Raw genomic sequence first — 14,879 nt, forward strand, 5'->3', positions numbered from 1 at the left:
CGGATCCTAAAGGTTTATTTAGACTTTACGTGAATGTTAAGCTAGTGACGGCTAAGATTTTTTGGCCGCCATAGTAACGTGCGATCAATTAAAAAAAAACGAGTTACCTGGATTATGCTATTCTGATGCTTTGATTGATTCAAACCACCATTTTCGCCTACTCTGATTTTTTTTTATTTGATCGCATGGTACTTACACTACATGTATAGTCAACAGATCTTTTACTTTTTATTAACTTTATTAATAGGATAAAACATACATTTTTTTTCAAAATAAATATAGCGATTTACATTACGAATTAATCTCTATTTTATAAGAAAAAAAAATATTTCGTATACCAATCTGCACATAATTAAAACAGTTAATAATTAAAAGTTACAGCACATGTAAGGACTAGAAAAGATATTAATAAATAAATGTTGACTATTGGTATGTTATACAGATTCATCTAGTTTTACCTTATATATATAAAATAGACAGTTATTTGATGAGCTCTTATAGGTATGCGAAGACACTTTTAAGAGTACAAACTCGATTAAAAATTATATACAATATTGGTCAGCGATAACTGTTTGTTACTTTTTCTTACGAAAACAGAAAAGTGTTAAATACTGCAACGGTCGTGCATATTCGAAGGAATTGATTACACTACATCTAGGTAAAGGTGAGTGTACAAAAATATAATTATTTTAAAAAGTGAAAAACGGTAATAGGATTAAGTAATCAGTATGGAAACCCTCACAGCTATAACAGCAGAGACGGAAAACAGATAGTTATACTAAATATGAATACAATAAACAACGTGGTACGCTGAGACATTATTGATTGAAACTTTTAGTTCCGCTTTTGCTTTTCTTTTATTTCATCGTCGATTTTGCGCCAACGCTCCAAGTTCTTCTGGCACATGTCTAGTAAAGGTTTGGTTTCGGGAATAAGAGTATACAGCAAAGTGTAACACGGAACACAAATCCCAGTCAAGAAACCGACTTGGGAAGCCGCCTGTTGATCGGGCTGATTCCTGTCCATCATCGGAATCGGCATCCGACCGGAAGATCTTTCGGCGTCACCTTGCTCATAAAACTCCTCGAATATGACTTTTACAGTTTCCACTTGGATATCCCATGGTTTAGCACTCGCACTTAGGTCACTTCCGGTCATCGATATTGCTTGCAAAAGGAGCCTGTGTTCTGGGTTGCTCCACGAGAATGATTTGTCTTGGACCAATTGGCTTAGTTTGGCCCTATTGGGGAAGAACAATGCTAAATCGGTGGCGAGAATGCAGTGTTTAAGTAAACTTAGGACTTGTTTGTATTCGGCACTTGAGAGTTTGGCGAAGATATTATGGCCCTCCTGCAAAGTTTAAGGGGTGATTTAGACAGTCTTATTTAGCGAAATGATTGTTTTCGTAAATATTCAAGCCTTGTTACAAGTTTAGATGTCTGTATAATATCTTCGATATTAAAAATATAAATGCGAAACGTCTTTAGTTAAAATACAAAACTAATGGTCTTTGTTGACTAACTTAGCATTTTAAGTTGATCTTATTTTAAGAGTGTAAGAGTGTAAGGCAGTCAAAACTGTTAAAACACTTTTTGTAAGTTCTCTTCTACATTAAGAGCCATATGAATTATTTGTTATTTAAACATATGTATTTGGAATTTAGATTTTAGTGTTCTTTAAAAATTAAAACTTACAAACTTTATATTTTTTTGTTCGTGTCTGCAACCAATGATACACAAAAGTGTAAGCGTTCTTTTCGAGATCCAATTTTTTATTACTATAATACGTAAAGTGTACTGCAGATACAAAAATTAACATAATGAACAAGTTTAGTACATTCCATTACTAGCATAGTGTTTATACTAAAAATATTTAGTGGGCGGATGTCTTTATTTTTGTTGATCTTCCTTATTTGCGATGTAATTTATTTAAATCCTTAAAGCGAATAAAAAATTCTGAATTATTTATGAAGCTGTTGATGTAAGTGAGCCATTAAATTTTCATTGCCATAGCGAGGAAGTTTATTAAATGTTAATTTATCGTAACTCGGCAATTACTTTGTTGGAAAAGCAGTTTAAATATTTTCTTACGAAATTCTTCAGAAGTTTGTTAGTTTGTATTACTTTTGGCATTTATAATTCTCAGGCAAAATAAGGAAATATAAATTATTCAAAAATTAACCTGTTGCAAGATGGTGACTGTTTGATTAAAGTGATGATGTTCCATAGTGGAGGTGGAGTAGATAGCGGCCAAAGGAGATTCTGTGTCCAACATGAACTTGTTGTTTTTCCCGCGATGGTCGAGATCGTGACACAGTGCCCCTATGTACAATGCCAAGCACTGCAATACAATAGAACTGTTAGATAAAGTAAACAAACCGACATGACTGTACAGGAAGTCATTAAAGTGGACGAATAAGGAAGATGGAAAAAATCGATAGCAACATTCGCCATCATGACTGATTACGACGATCATTAAGAAAATTATGTTTTGGATTAATGTTCTTCAACATTTAATGGACAATAATTTCATTGTTTGTACAAGTTATTGATTTCTAAGGGGTTAAAAAGAGAAAATTAATCTAGATTTCCTTACAGTGTAGAAGCATCACCGACTAATTACCTTTGTGTAACATTCAATTAGTTTTAATGGAAATTCTCCTATGTTTTATTCAGGATTTACTTTATAAACTTCGAACACACACATAGTGGAAAATTAAATGCCTAAATGCACTATTTATAAAAACGCATTTACTTTAGTTATTTATAGAAAAAGATAAGTTCACTTAAATGCGAAATTCTAAATATAGCTTATTTATGCTGCATATTTTATCGAACACAAACCTGAATGGAAGTTTATAGGAATTTCGTATGTAAATGTAAATTTTTATGGGTGTAATTGAATGTTGAGAAAAAAATGCTGGGACAGTCGTATAAAAGCTTTTTATAAATTTCACGTCGGAAGCTCCTAATTCCTGATCGGTAGTAACTGGATAAAAGCATCAAAATTTTAGATATCAATTAGCAAATCCATTTCTAACGCGTTATTCTTTTTCTTCTAAGTAGGTATATTTAAATCTTGTTGCTTGTTGCTCTGTTTTCGAAAAATGTTACATTGTAAAGTAAATATGTAATCAACAAAACCTGATGACAAGCACACGATAAACGATAAGACTTTATGTCACTTTAATCAACAACATTTTATGAATTCTTAATAAATTGAAATCATCGCGGTATCGTGTCATTAACGTTACAAATAAGACCCTCATATCTTAAATTAAAATGTATTTTTGTAGATTGGCAACAAAATAAAATTTACTGTTTTTATATTACAGAAACATGTTGGAAAGTTGAATCATCTTAAATATTAAATGTCTCAGGGTACATAAAATAAAGTAATACTGGTTTTTTGTTTTTTCATAATTTGCAATCTGGAATTTGTATTTTGTAGGCGGTGAAAAATTTTACGTCGCCTCAATTAAAAAATATTAGTGTTTACCGTTACGTTAAATATCTTTTTGGGTTGTGTGAAAGCTCTTCGTGCGAATTTAGTCAATTGATTTATTCGATTTATTGATCACAACTTTTTTGTGAATTGATATATTCTATAACATTAATAAACAAACTTTTACACATAGCCATATAAGAGAAAAAAAAAATTCTTCAAGAACTAAATTATGACATCTTTGGTATTTGTAAACCACAGAAAAATGTAATACAAAGTCATATAACATCGGAGGTTCTTCTACCAGATAGGATTTAATTGCTCAAATATACAGAAAAAAGAGCTGAAACAGGTTATTTCGACTGACTCAAGATATAACATATATTGCACATTTTATGGTTTATTTTTAACAAATATTATTATTTATTAGTTAAAAATACATAACTGTAACGTGTTTGTAACTTTAAGAATTAGAATTCAATCAAAAGCTGAGAAATACTTAAATATTAATACTTTTAGTTTTTATAGTGTTTAACAAATACATTTTATGTATGTGTTTTTTTTTTTGTAAATAAAAATGTGGAAAGTAAATTAGATGTGTTAGCGTGATTACATTTTTAGAGACCATCGTACAGCAATGTTTAATTTAATTATAGAAAATAATACCTTCAAAAAGATATAATCAAATTTTGATTCACGCAAGCTAATTGGCAAAGAACCCAATTAACTCAAATTTACCAACTCGGATACATTTTCATCAAGACACGATTGTATAGCAATATTTCGTAATAAATAGATTAATGTCTACAAATAGGCTTAAAGGAAATTGAGATCAATTCAATAGGACGAATTTCTATATTATGTACTTGCTTTATGTTTTTATACACATCAAAGTCGGAGTTTACATTAAATTAGCTTTTGGTAGAACTGCTAAAAAGAAATACTTACTTCGTTAGGACGAAAAACGTTCCCTGAATGCTTTATGAGGCTATACATCGAGTTGGCAACAGAAAAGCCGTGGGTCCAATTATGATAAGGAACTCTTCTGTAATTTTTCTTAATGGTTAATGAGAACTTCATTAAACAGTTTTTATCAAATCTGCCAAGTCCAAACAGGTCAATAAACATGTACATTGCATACATCGATTTGTGGAAATCTTCGATCGCGAATGGATTGAAGTAATAGTCGTCCACTCCGATCAAATTTGACGGTATTCCTTCGCCCAGTGCAACGTGATATTCTTCCTCAGTGCAGCTGTTGTGATAACTCAATACTTCCAGAGCTACTCTATATTTTTGTTCGGATTTCCGAATTTTATCGTACAGTTTAGCGTGATGTAAGGCTAATCCACAATAAACAGCAAACATTTCGAATGCTTCTTCGTCTTCGCTGGTAAACAGTCCGGAGTGTTTGTTGACCATCTGAACTACTCCAATGACGAAGCCTCTTATAAAGATCGGCATGCAGAGAATAGTGTTGGTGCGATAACCTAAAGTAAATTCCTCCTTATTTAAATTACTTCATGTTAAAATGTGCTGATGGAATTTGATTTATCATCCTATAGTGTACCGCAGAAGATAAAAATATTTAATAATTGAAAAGATAATTTTGACATGAGTTTAAAAGAATATCTGCAACATATTTTGCTATTAGTAAACAAATAACATAAATAAAGTGAAAAAGAGAATCATTGGTATAAAAAAAAGATGTCCAGTATAATTAGGGCAACAAATCAAAGAAACTGACAAATAAAATAAAAATGCTCAGAGTAAAGAGAAACAGTTCTACAAAGAAGCCCAGTTGTCAGGGAGGTTTAAGGCAGTTTATTCTTCAAAGTGCGGTGGAGAAATGATATTTAAACATTTAAATATCATTTCTCCGCCGCAGTTAACATAGCTTAACATAAACATATCCATTTTACATACTTATTCCAGTTGGGTCGGTGAAAGAAGAGTATTCTTGACAAGAATACATTTAAAATTGTTCCTACGGTAAAAACTGTTCAAACCGATTTTGTAGCTTATTAAATCTCTTCCATAAAAATTTATCTATGATCAATAATTTCAGAGATTCGGTCGTAAATATGCCGGTCTGTTTACGACGTAAGGCGTAAATTCACCAATTATTTACCAATTTTTAATTGTTTGATTGATTTTGCTAAAAGATTTTCCTGCACGTCCAAAAATAACATGTTATATGCAGGGTATTTCAAGAGTGATAATGAGCCCGGCGGAACTGAAACTGCAACCCACAACACATTTCCAAAGTTAACGTGGTTATTTTAAATATCGTAGATATTGTTTTAACATGAAATTATGAATCCACTATGGCTTTGCTTCCAATAATTTTATTTGTCACGACTGCCATTTACGAAAAAGTTAAAATACGACAATTAAAATGTATTCGAAAGATGAGAAAAGAGACATGATCTTGATCTATGGTGAATGTAAATTCTTGTGCCGTTACATGTTTATGCAGACTAAACATTTTCCCAAAAACTCTTCCTTTGTTCACAATTTCATTTAACCAAGCGAATAACGTTTATGTTAAAATTTACAAAACTGCACAGCTAACTACATAATATGTTTATCTACGATCGTGTAAAAAGTAGCCACTTTTTGCATTGAAAATCGTTGTCAAAGTTGCCGTTTAGTAAATTGACTGAATAATCGTAGATAAAATGTTGTAAGACATATGTGTAGAAAGTTCCTTTATTGCACTCATATCCTTTAAAATACCCGCTCATACCTCGCTCGTATTTTAAACCGGTTCGTGCAATAAAGGATAACTTTTTACACTTATATCTTAATAGTAGATATATTATTATACGAGTTTTATAAGATGTTTGATTGCCCAACACGAGTTGGTTGGGGCACGACGAACGCAGTGAGGAGTGACGAGTGACGAGTGTCACAGTGCGTCTTATAAAACGAGTGTAATATACTATTTTTTCTACTTTGGTGGCATTAATTTGATAAAAACTCAAAAATCTAATTATGAAATAATCTCGGAACTTTTGTGTTGCATGAGTTATGGTGGCATTTCTGAGAAATTTATCTTAAATTTCAAATGTTTTAATTGTTAACAGGAGCTCACTAGAGATGCCGAACCCGGTCAGCGTTCTATTACAGCAATACCAACGTAAGATCTACGTATAAAAAAATCCAAAGAGAGTTTCACAAAAACTTTCTTTGTGACACTACTTTTAATTTCACAAAAACTAACTTATGATAGGAGAAAAATAACAAAGTACATATACAGGTCTCCCAGAACTGGCGGACCAAAATAATACGGTGAATTCATCATCTTCTGGGAATAATAGGAAAAATGTTCAAAAAAATCTTTAATAGTGATTAGGAAAGAAGCAATTTAAACTGACCAATGCTGTTGTTGATGTTAAGTTACTTATTAATTAGTTTTCCTGCTTTATTTGTAACTATGGATACATTTCAAATGATGCATATTCATTGTTGGGTATCCGCATTGTTTGTGCAATGACGGACGTTTTTAGGTTATAGTATTTTTCAGGTTATAGTATTTCTGCTAGGATGTTCCCTATTGGGAAAACGAACTGCGTACTCCTGAGGAGCAACTGTGGCACTCTCATCACACTGCCCATATAAGACAAGCATATCAAAATATTCTGAAGCGGTAAACATTACGCGTTTTTAATAACTTGTCAGAATTGTCAGAAATAATTTATTATGACATAATATTCAACTATAATGTCTTTGCAACAATCAAATTTGTTTCGATAGTTACCAATATAATTTTTTAAGGTAATTTTATATCTACACGCGATTGGTCAATTAAAAACGTTCTTATTTTAAAATCCAATGAGGATGGATTTTTTAAAATATTTTTCCTATTATTGCCAGAAGATAATGATTTCACTGTGTTATTTTGGTCCGCCAGTTCTGGGAGACCCTGTATATGTTATTTAAATAAAAAACAAATATCCACGTTAACTTTGCAAATGTATTGTGGGTTGCAATTCCGTCGGACTCATTATTACTCGTGAAATACTCTGTATTTGCTCTGAGAGATTTATGTTTAGTTACTGATATCGCGGGAAATAGTTGAGACAGACCAAATGTGAATGTACACCTTACCTCGTAAACAGACCAGCATATTAACGGCTATCTCAGAATCACAGAAACTATCTACCATGCCGAAACTTTACTAGAAAAAAAATAGTATATTATGATACAAGTTTATAAGGAAGCCTTTAAAGCACGCGAGACGAGTTTAAGAGCACGACGCGTAGCGGAGTGCTTTTAACGTCGCAAGTGCTTTAAAGGCCCTTATAAACGTGTATCATACGCTATTTTTTATTATACCTGCACTACAATCTGAAAATTATAACAAAAAAATTAAATTGAAATACCTTTTCCGAAGTTTTAAGGGCCCTTTTTCGCACGCATTTTAGTGTCAAAAACCGGGATTATCATTCAGGTATAATAAAAAAGATGTTCTTCAAACTTCAATAATCTACAAAGTTAGTCTAAACACTTTTTACCGCAGGAACAATCGTAAATGTGTCATTGTCAAAAATACTTCTCTTTGCACCTTGCATGAAATCGTCGGCGCAACCGGGATAGGTGCTCAAAATGGATGTGCTTGTGGACACAATGTGAAAATTTACGCAAAATAAGTATAAGTATAATTAGTGCTGTTAATTTTAGTTAACTTTTGTTATGGTATTTACGTGAAATATTTTCAATGATTTTTAGCAATGTAGGATACTTCTTGCGGCAAATTAATTGACCTCATTAGATATTTGTTTTTGATGAAATCAATTTCCCCTACCACGAGCTGATCTATTAGCATGTTCAGCCGCATGCTAATGACGTTAATACATATATTCAATAAAACTTACCCGTCAGTTGATCGACCGTGCGGTTGAACCTCGAATCAGAATAAGCATCTTTGATGTTGAGAACTTCCCCGGTCATAGCTACCTGTCCTGCGATTCCCGTCCCCAGAGGAAAACGAATCTCCTTTGACGTGTCAACCTTTACGAACTCCTCGTTGTCACCGCTTCCGTTCGAACACTCGTCCGGGTTCTTCTCAACTCCCACGTCGAATATAGTGGCGTACAGTTCTTTACTCTTATTGTCAACCAAAAACAACGAAGCTCTGTCTGCATCTACCAGCCTCTGGGCGAAATTCATTATCTTCATTACGAGCATGTCCATGCTGACCATGTCTTGGAAAATCGATCTGAAGAATTTAATAAATACTTAAATCTCCGTCGCGTGTGGAAATGGACGACGTCACATACTTGACGACCGCTAGAAGAAAGTCGTTCAATTTTTTTTGTTTGTTCATGTTGAGGTAGAGATGGGCGTAGTGAAGGGCTATCCCTCCCCAGACTAGATAACTGGATGCAATTTCCTCATCTTCCTCGTAAAATGGACCCTCACACTCGCGCCTCCATAGTTCCAGGACCGCTGCTAATTGCCCGTCGGGTTGCATTAACGCCTGACATAATACGTGAGCGATGTCTCCCTGAACAAAAAAATACATTTCACAGATAACGAGTGTAAAATAATCAAGTTTGTTTGCTTCTAGATTAGTTAGGTAGGTGTGAGGCTCAAAATCATTTGCTGAAAATCGCTACGTAACCCACTGCTATTACGTTCAAATTTAAAAGTCTTAGGGCCGGTTGCACCAACGTGAGTTAAACTTAACTACAGATTAAAATATACGAAAACATTGTTATAACAATAAGTAACTAAAGTAACGAAGCATTTTAACTTACACTACCTACACTCCTACAGTTAACTTTAACTGGCGTTGGTGCAACCGTCCCTTAATGTGTTTAAATTAGCATTTTTTCCCTAACAAGACCGTAATATGGCTAATGCAACACTTATGTTTCCAGAGATTTAGCGAGACCTAGTCAGGCTAATGAGTTTACTAACTTTAATGTGTTAAAAATCGTTGATTTTTAAAATTAAAATTAAATTTTTTAAAAATTTGTCAGTTAGTGAACTTTGTGAAATCATTGATTAAATGGCCTCACAGCATTTAGTGACGCAATAATTATACATATACCTTACTACTTTTTCAATAATGAACCACAGGAAATACAAGTATTATCAAGATTTATTTTTGATGTTGTTGATTTAACGTACTAAGGAAGTTTCTTCATGTTTTAACCGAAACTTTTTGCTTGTAAAAGAAATTCTTATTGGATTAATAGTTTATTCGATAATTGAAAGAACGAATTTACTTGAAAAAAATCTGTCTGGTCTTGTCTTGTAACTCATTTAAGAATTTAAATTAAAACTTAGTTTGCAGGAATCGATGCGCGCTGCAAGAATTTTTGTCTTGAGGTGTCAGATTGGTGAAGTCTATTCAGTAATTTACAGAGACATTAAAATCAGCAGAGACTAATCATTTATAAAATATTTGAACAGACAAGGATTTGTGGTAGTAACGACATTTATTTTTATTAATATAGGTACACTGCAAATGGGTTTTGCTAATGAAAAAAATTAAAAAATTGACAATTGGTTTCAAAACAATTTATTTCAAAACCTTCAAATTCTGTATCTACCTGATAAACATTAACATTGTTACTTTACCAATGTTAATACCCTTAAAATTGGTTTGTTGTCTCTATAAATTATTTAATTCAAATTAGCTACCGATTAAAACGGTCGTAAATTAAAACGTCACCGTAGGCTTTATATTTATTAGTTATAGTCGAGCAATAAATTTTAATTATGTTGTTAATTGGACATAATTTAATTTGTGGTGCGTCTGAAAATTCATAAAACAATTTTTTATATTGATTAGGATGCTATTAAAAATTTAGCTTCCATCATTCAAGGTAATTACCATTGCCAACAAAACAAGCTGTACCCTTGGGATTACCTCAATAAAATTTATTGTTTCTGGATACGTAAGTACCTACTAAACTCGATGCACAATTTAATAAAGCATATAAAGAAGAATGTGATTCAATTATGAATAGTGAATACATATCATATAACATTTTATCGTTTAGAAGAAATAATATAAAATAAATAATTGGGTTAGTTTAGTCGCTACGTAGATCTGGAAACTAAAAAAATGCCAAGTTTTTGTTTTTTTAACTTTTGAAACTTAACTTGGTTTTTTAGACATCTACTGTTGGCATACATTTATGGCTAAACTTTAATTTTTTTATTTTTGAAAAGAACACTGGTCTGGAAATTTTGAATATGTATGTATTGCTTTATGATACACATAACAGGCCTTCAAATAAATTTATATTTAGAGCAACCTATGAAAATTGCTTGCAACATTTCTCCAGCGTAGAAAATGACACAAGAAACGTCTGACATTTTAGCGAAATAAAATTAGGTTAGAAAATATTTTTAATTTTTTAGTGCATTCTCTCTATTCCCCCTCCACGAAATATGACACTATAAAATTGGGAAAAAGCTTACTATGTAACCTGTGTAACTCCGGAGAATAATTGATTACCTACAAAAATTACTTTACACTGCTAACAGAATTAGAATGTCGCCTACGTCTACTCTAAATATACATATACATATTTATTTGAAGGCTCGATAGATGTCTCACTTATACAGAAAAATAAATTTTCCATAAAACTTTACTTAATCTACTTACTTATTGTTGTTAAATTTGGACGACAATTTTCTTTTTGTGTTTTAATTTTGAGGTTTTTTTTTTAAACTAATTATTAACTTTGTGTAATATTAGTCGTAATTTAGTGTATATTTTCATTGTGAAGACCGAATAGATTTAGTTTGTTTGATTTATTCACTATTATATGTTCACTGTTGTATGTTCCAATAAATGTTGATAATTTTGTTTCCTTGCTTTAATTCAATTGAATTCAATTTAATGCATTTGATAATTAATTGTAAGGTATTAAAAATTTTAGACTTTTGTTCTGAAATTACTGTACAAAAATGAATTCGCTATTTAATGTAGCTATCATTGTAATCTAAGATTTTTTGTTACTCGTGAAAATTTTCGGTTTAAATAAAAGCTGAAGATTGATGTTCATCATTGAAAACGAATGAATAATTACTAGGTATTGTTAAAAGGAATATTTTTTGTTGTGTTAAAAGAGGATTTATATAGACGCCTACTAAATAAATTTATTTAAGTAAATAAGTATGTTTAATCATAAAAAAATAAATCCTATTATTATCTTTCGTATCCCACCTCCACCCGGCGGCATGGCAATTTTGCCGGAGTATATACACTATTACGGATAATACTATCAAGTAATAGTGCAGTGCTTATCAACATAATTACCGGCGTCTCGCCTCCACATTTTGACTTTTTTGTGTTTTATGTTCTATGTCAATGTTAAGGAATTTCCTCACGATGTGATATGAGTACTATTCGGTACTATTCCTGTTGCTGAAATTATAAATGGTAAAATCGAAATTTTTTCTAAACACCAAAGATTTCTCATAGCAACGGAGAGTTCTAAATATTTATTAATTTTTGTATTAAATGTCTGTGTTATATTGTGTGAATTTGGAACAGCTAATAATGATTATTATTATTATTATTTATTATCTATATATACCTAATCAAATTTTGCTTTTGTGTTCATAAATCATATGGTTTGACACACTATTATTTTTTGCATTTATCATATCAGGGTAATCAACAACAAATGAAATAAAATACATTCTATTGTTAACGATAAAAGGTTTATTATGCTTATAAATGCTTTTAATTTTTGGAAAGAAATTGAAAATAGCAGGAAAATTCTTGGAAGAAAAAATATATGTATTGAAAATGTACTTCACCAACTTTGAAATAGGTTTTAATACGGTGTGATCAAGAATGATTGAATCTGTTGGTAATACATAATGGAATTTGGTAAATTTGAAATTTACCATGAAAGGTTCATTTTGTAATCGCATAAAAATATAACCAACATAACCAAAAATGTTTTTAATGTCCTCTCAAGTTAAAAAAAATCCTGTCAGTGCCAATTACGAAACAAAAAACACCAGTACTTTTCAATTGTTTCATTGCCAACAGACTCAGTCATTGTTGATTACGCTGTACTTATATCCTGTAAGAACGTGTGTTTAAAAAATTTGTGGTGAATTACCCTAGTAGTTGTTTTGTTTCTGTTAAGGTATGGCCTAGTTTCATCAGTTGCCGAGTATTTCGAGAAATAGAAGTGTACAACGAAAGAGTGAAAGTGGACGACCACCATTAATACCAATTTCAGAAACCGTCGAAAGAGTTAGGGAAATAATATCAAATGAATCTAAAACTTCAAACCTTTATCCTTAATCACAACAAATGAAGCTATGATCAAAATGAGATTATGCATCTTAAGGATTTATAAAAAAAAAAGACTATCTACGTTTAGAAAGGATTTACTGACGTGAAATATTTATTTTTGCTATGTAATAATTTTACTATGGGGAGCTGTTATAATACTTGAAAGTTAAGGTCACTTACTTCGTTTGGTATTCCATCCGGAAAACGAGGATCAATGTCGCCCCTAGAAAGTCTAATAGGTTCAAGAGTTTTAGCTACGTACGAAGGTACGCTGACCCCGCTTTTTATTTTCTGCAACTTCGGCTCTCCATTTTCATTCTTGCAATCCATCCCTAGCAATAGTGCTAGATTCTGAGGATCCTCTTTGTCCATCATATATAATCTTTAAAAAATAGTCTTGTATAAAAAATGCTACTACATATTACATTATATATATAAAAAATTAAACTAATTTTGTAAATTTTCATTTGTTCAAATAAAATATTCCAAAATTTGTTTGGTCAAATCTTTAGTTGCAATAATAACAGTAATAGCTACTAACGGTGTTTCAGTGTACTCTAACAATAAGATATTTAAATTCTACTACAGTCACAGTTAAGATGAGACTTGGCTGTGCTGTCGTACTACATTAGATTTAACTGACAAAATTGTCATATAATTGCTTTTGAAGTTAATATTCTCTACCAAGGAAATTCCTAGTTGAAATAATGTATGGGGTGTATTTGATTGCGAGCGTTACATGTAATTAATAATTATGTTTTTTTTTTATTAATTCGACATTTCTGTGTGATGTGAGTGTAGAGTGAGTTGTAGACCTTTCATAAAAAAAAAAATAATTTTCAAACTTCAATATACCCTTAGGTACAATATTCATATAATACATAATATGTAATTGAAAAACTATGGAGTCCTCCTAATTTTACAGTAAATTGAAAATTTTACGTAACATTATTTAATTATTCTATGGCTAAACTAACCTTCTATTTTAAAATGGACGAAAACTAATGAAACAGTTACGACAGTACGGGCACACAGAAAGGGTTTAATAGAAACTATTTTACCTAAAACCATCTGCACTAACAGCAGAACAAATGCAGTTGGCCAATTCCCACAACACATGATCTTTGGTTGGTCTAAGTTGTAAACTGTGGGTGAGATCCTGGAGCATTTGACGTTTGTCGGCGTGGACACAAAACTTCCATCTGGAAAGACTGGTTTTCCTACCGTTTCTAGAAGCTGTTTCCGGCTTCTTTTTTAAACGTTGAGATTTACGTATGATCCACCTTTCCAACTGCTCCACTTCAACCTCTTCCATAATGTAGCGCTCCAGGAAATCCGGGTGGCTGATGAGGTAATCAGAAATTTGATCGCCTGTAAAAGGTAAAATTCGTATTTCTTTTCTTTCAGTTTTCCGAAGAAAACCGCAGTGTTACTGTTAATTATCGGCCGACGTTAGTCAACAAATTGCTGTAGTAACTTGCAACGTCGGTTTGCCAATAACGTATTAGCTCGTTCAAGTTTTTCGTTGTTGAAAAATTCTTTTCTGAATAAAGCAGACTTCAATAGTGAAGTTCCTTTTAAAAGCAATCTATTTTTTTAAATAAATTATTTTTGATTTTTCTTTCCTCAACTAACTAAGTTTCTAACGTAAGCACAAGCCGTATTCTAGTTAAACTAAATTATTCAATCACACATCACATTACGTTTTAATACATTCTTCGGCGACCTTTTATATATTTATTTATTGCCTGTATCTTGGGATCAATAAAATGTACTTTTTTATTACCGAAAGTCGTTAATGTCGCAATAACTACGCACAGTGATTATAAAAAAATAATAAATTTAAAACTTTAGTTACGATAAATTATGGAAAACTAACTGTCACAACTGAAGTTTATTTAAGACAAATAATAAATATGAATATAACATAAACCGATAGTATTAAATATTGAAACGTGATGAGAAAGGAAGAAAGGAGGCGAAGGGATAACGCCTTCCTCTGAGGACCACAAACATGTCGGACTATTGCAATGAATAACTGAGGATCTAACTAAGATAAATTGTTTTTATAGCAGCACTTGCCTTGTTTAAGACCGATGTGTTAGACAAGTACAAGTAAAATTAAGTATTATTCATAATTTGATTTGTTTGT

At 31.7% G+C, this 14,879-nt stretch overlaps 1 protein-coding gene across 3 annotated transcripts in view; it reads right to left on the bottom strand.

The window, feature by feature from the left end:
* Positions 1 to 215: 215 nt before the first annotated feature.
* LOC138125941 (probable 3',5'-cyclic phosphodiesterase pde-5) overlaps positions 216 to 14,879 on the bottom strand; it is a 179,148-nt gene continuing 164,484 nt past the window's right edge. For all 3 annotated transcript variants that reach the window (XM_069041527.1, XM_069041517.1, XM_069041536.1), the window contains 7 exons: positions 13,789 to 14,098; positions 12,908 to 13,109; positions 8,730 to 8,956; positions 8,325 to 8,668; positions 4,393 to 4,934; positions 2,182 to 2,340; positions 216 to 1,350 (listed from right to left, as the gene is read on the bottom strand). In XM_069041527.1, coding sequence (XP_068897628.1) covers positions 835 to 1,350; positions 2,182 to 2,340; positions 4,393 to 4,934; positions 8,325 to 8,668; positions 8,730 to 8,956; positions 12,908 to 13,109; positions 13,789 to 14,098 — 2,300 coding nt within the window. In that variant the 3' untranslated portion in view covers positions 216 to 834. The remainder of the gene's footprint in view (positions 1,351 to 2,181; positions 2,341 to 4,392; positions 4,935 to 8,324; positions 8,669 to 8,729; positions 8,957 to 12,907; positions 13,110 to 13,788; positions 14,099 to 14,879) is intronic.

Source organism: Tenebrio molitor, chromosome 1, assembly GCF_963966145.1.
Source record: "Tenebrio molitor chromosome 1, icTenMoli1.1, whole genome shotgun sequence".
Lineage (NCBI taxonomy): Eukaryota > Metazoa > Arthropoda > Insecta > Coleoptera > Tenebrionidae > Tenebrio > Tenebrio molitor.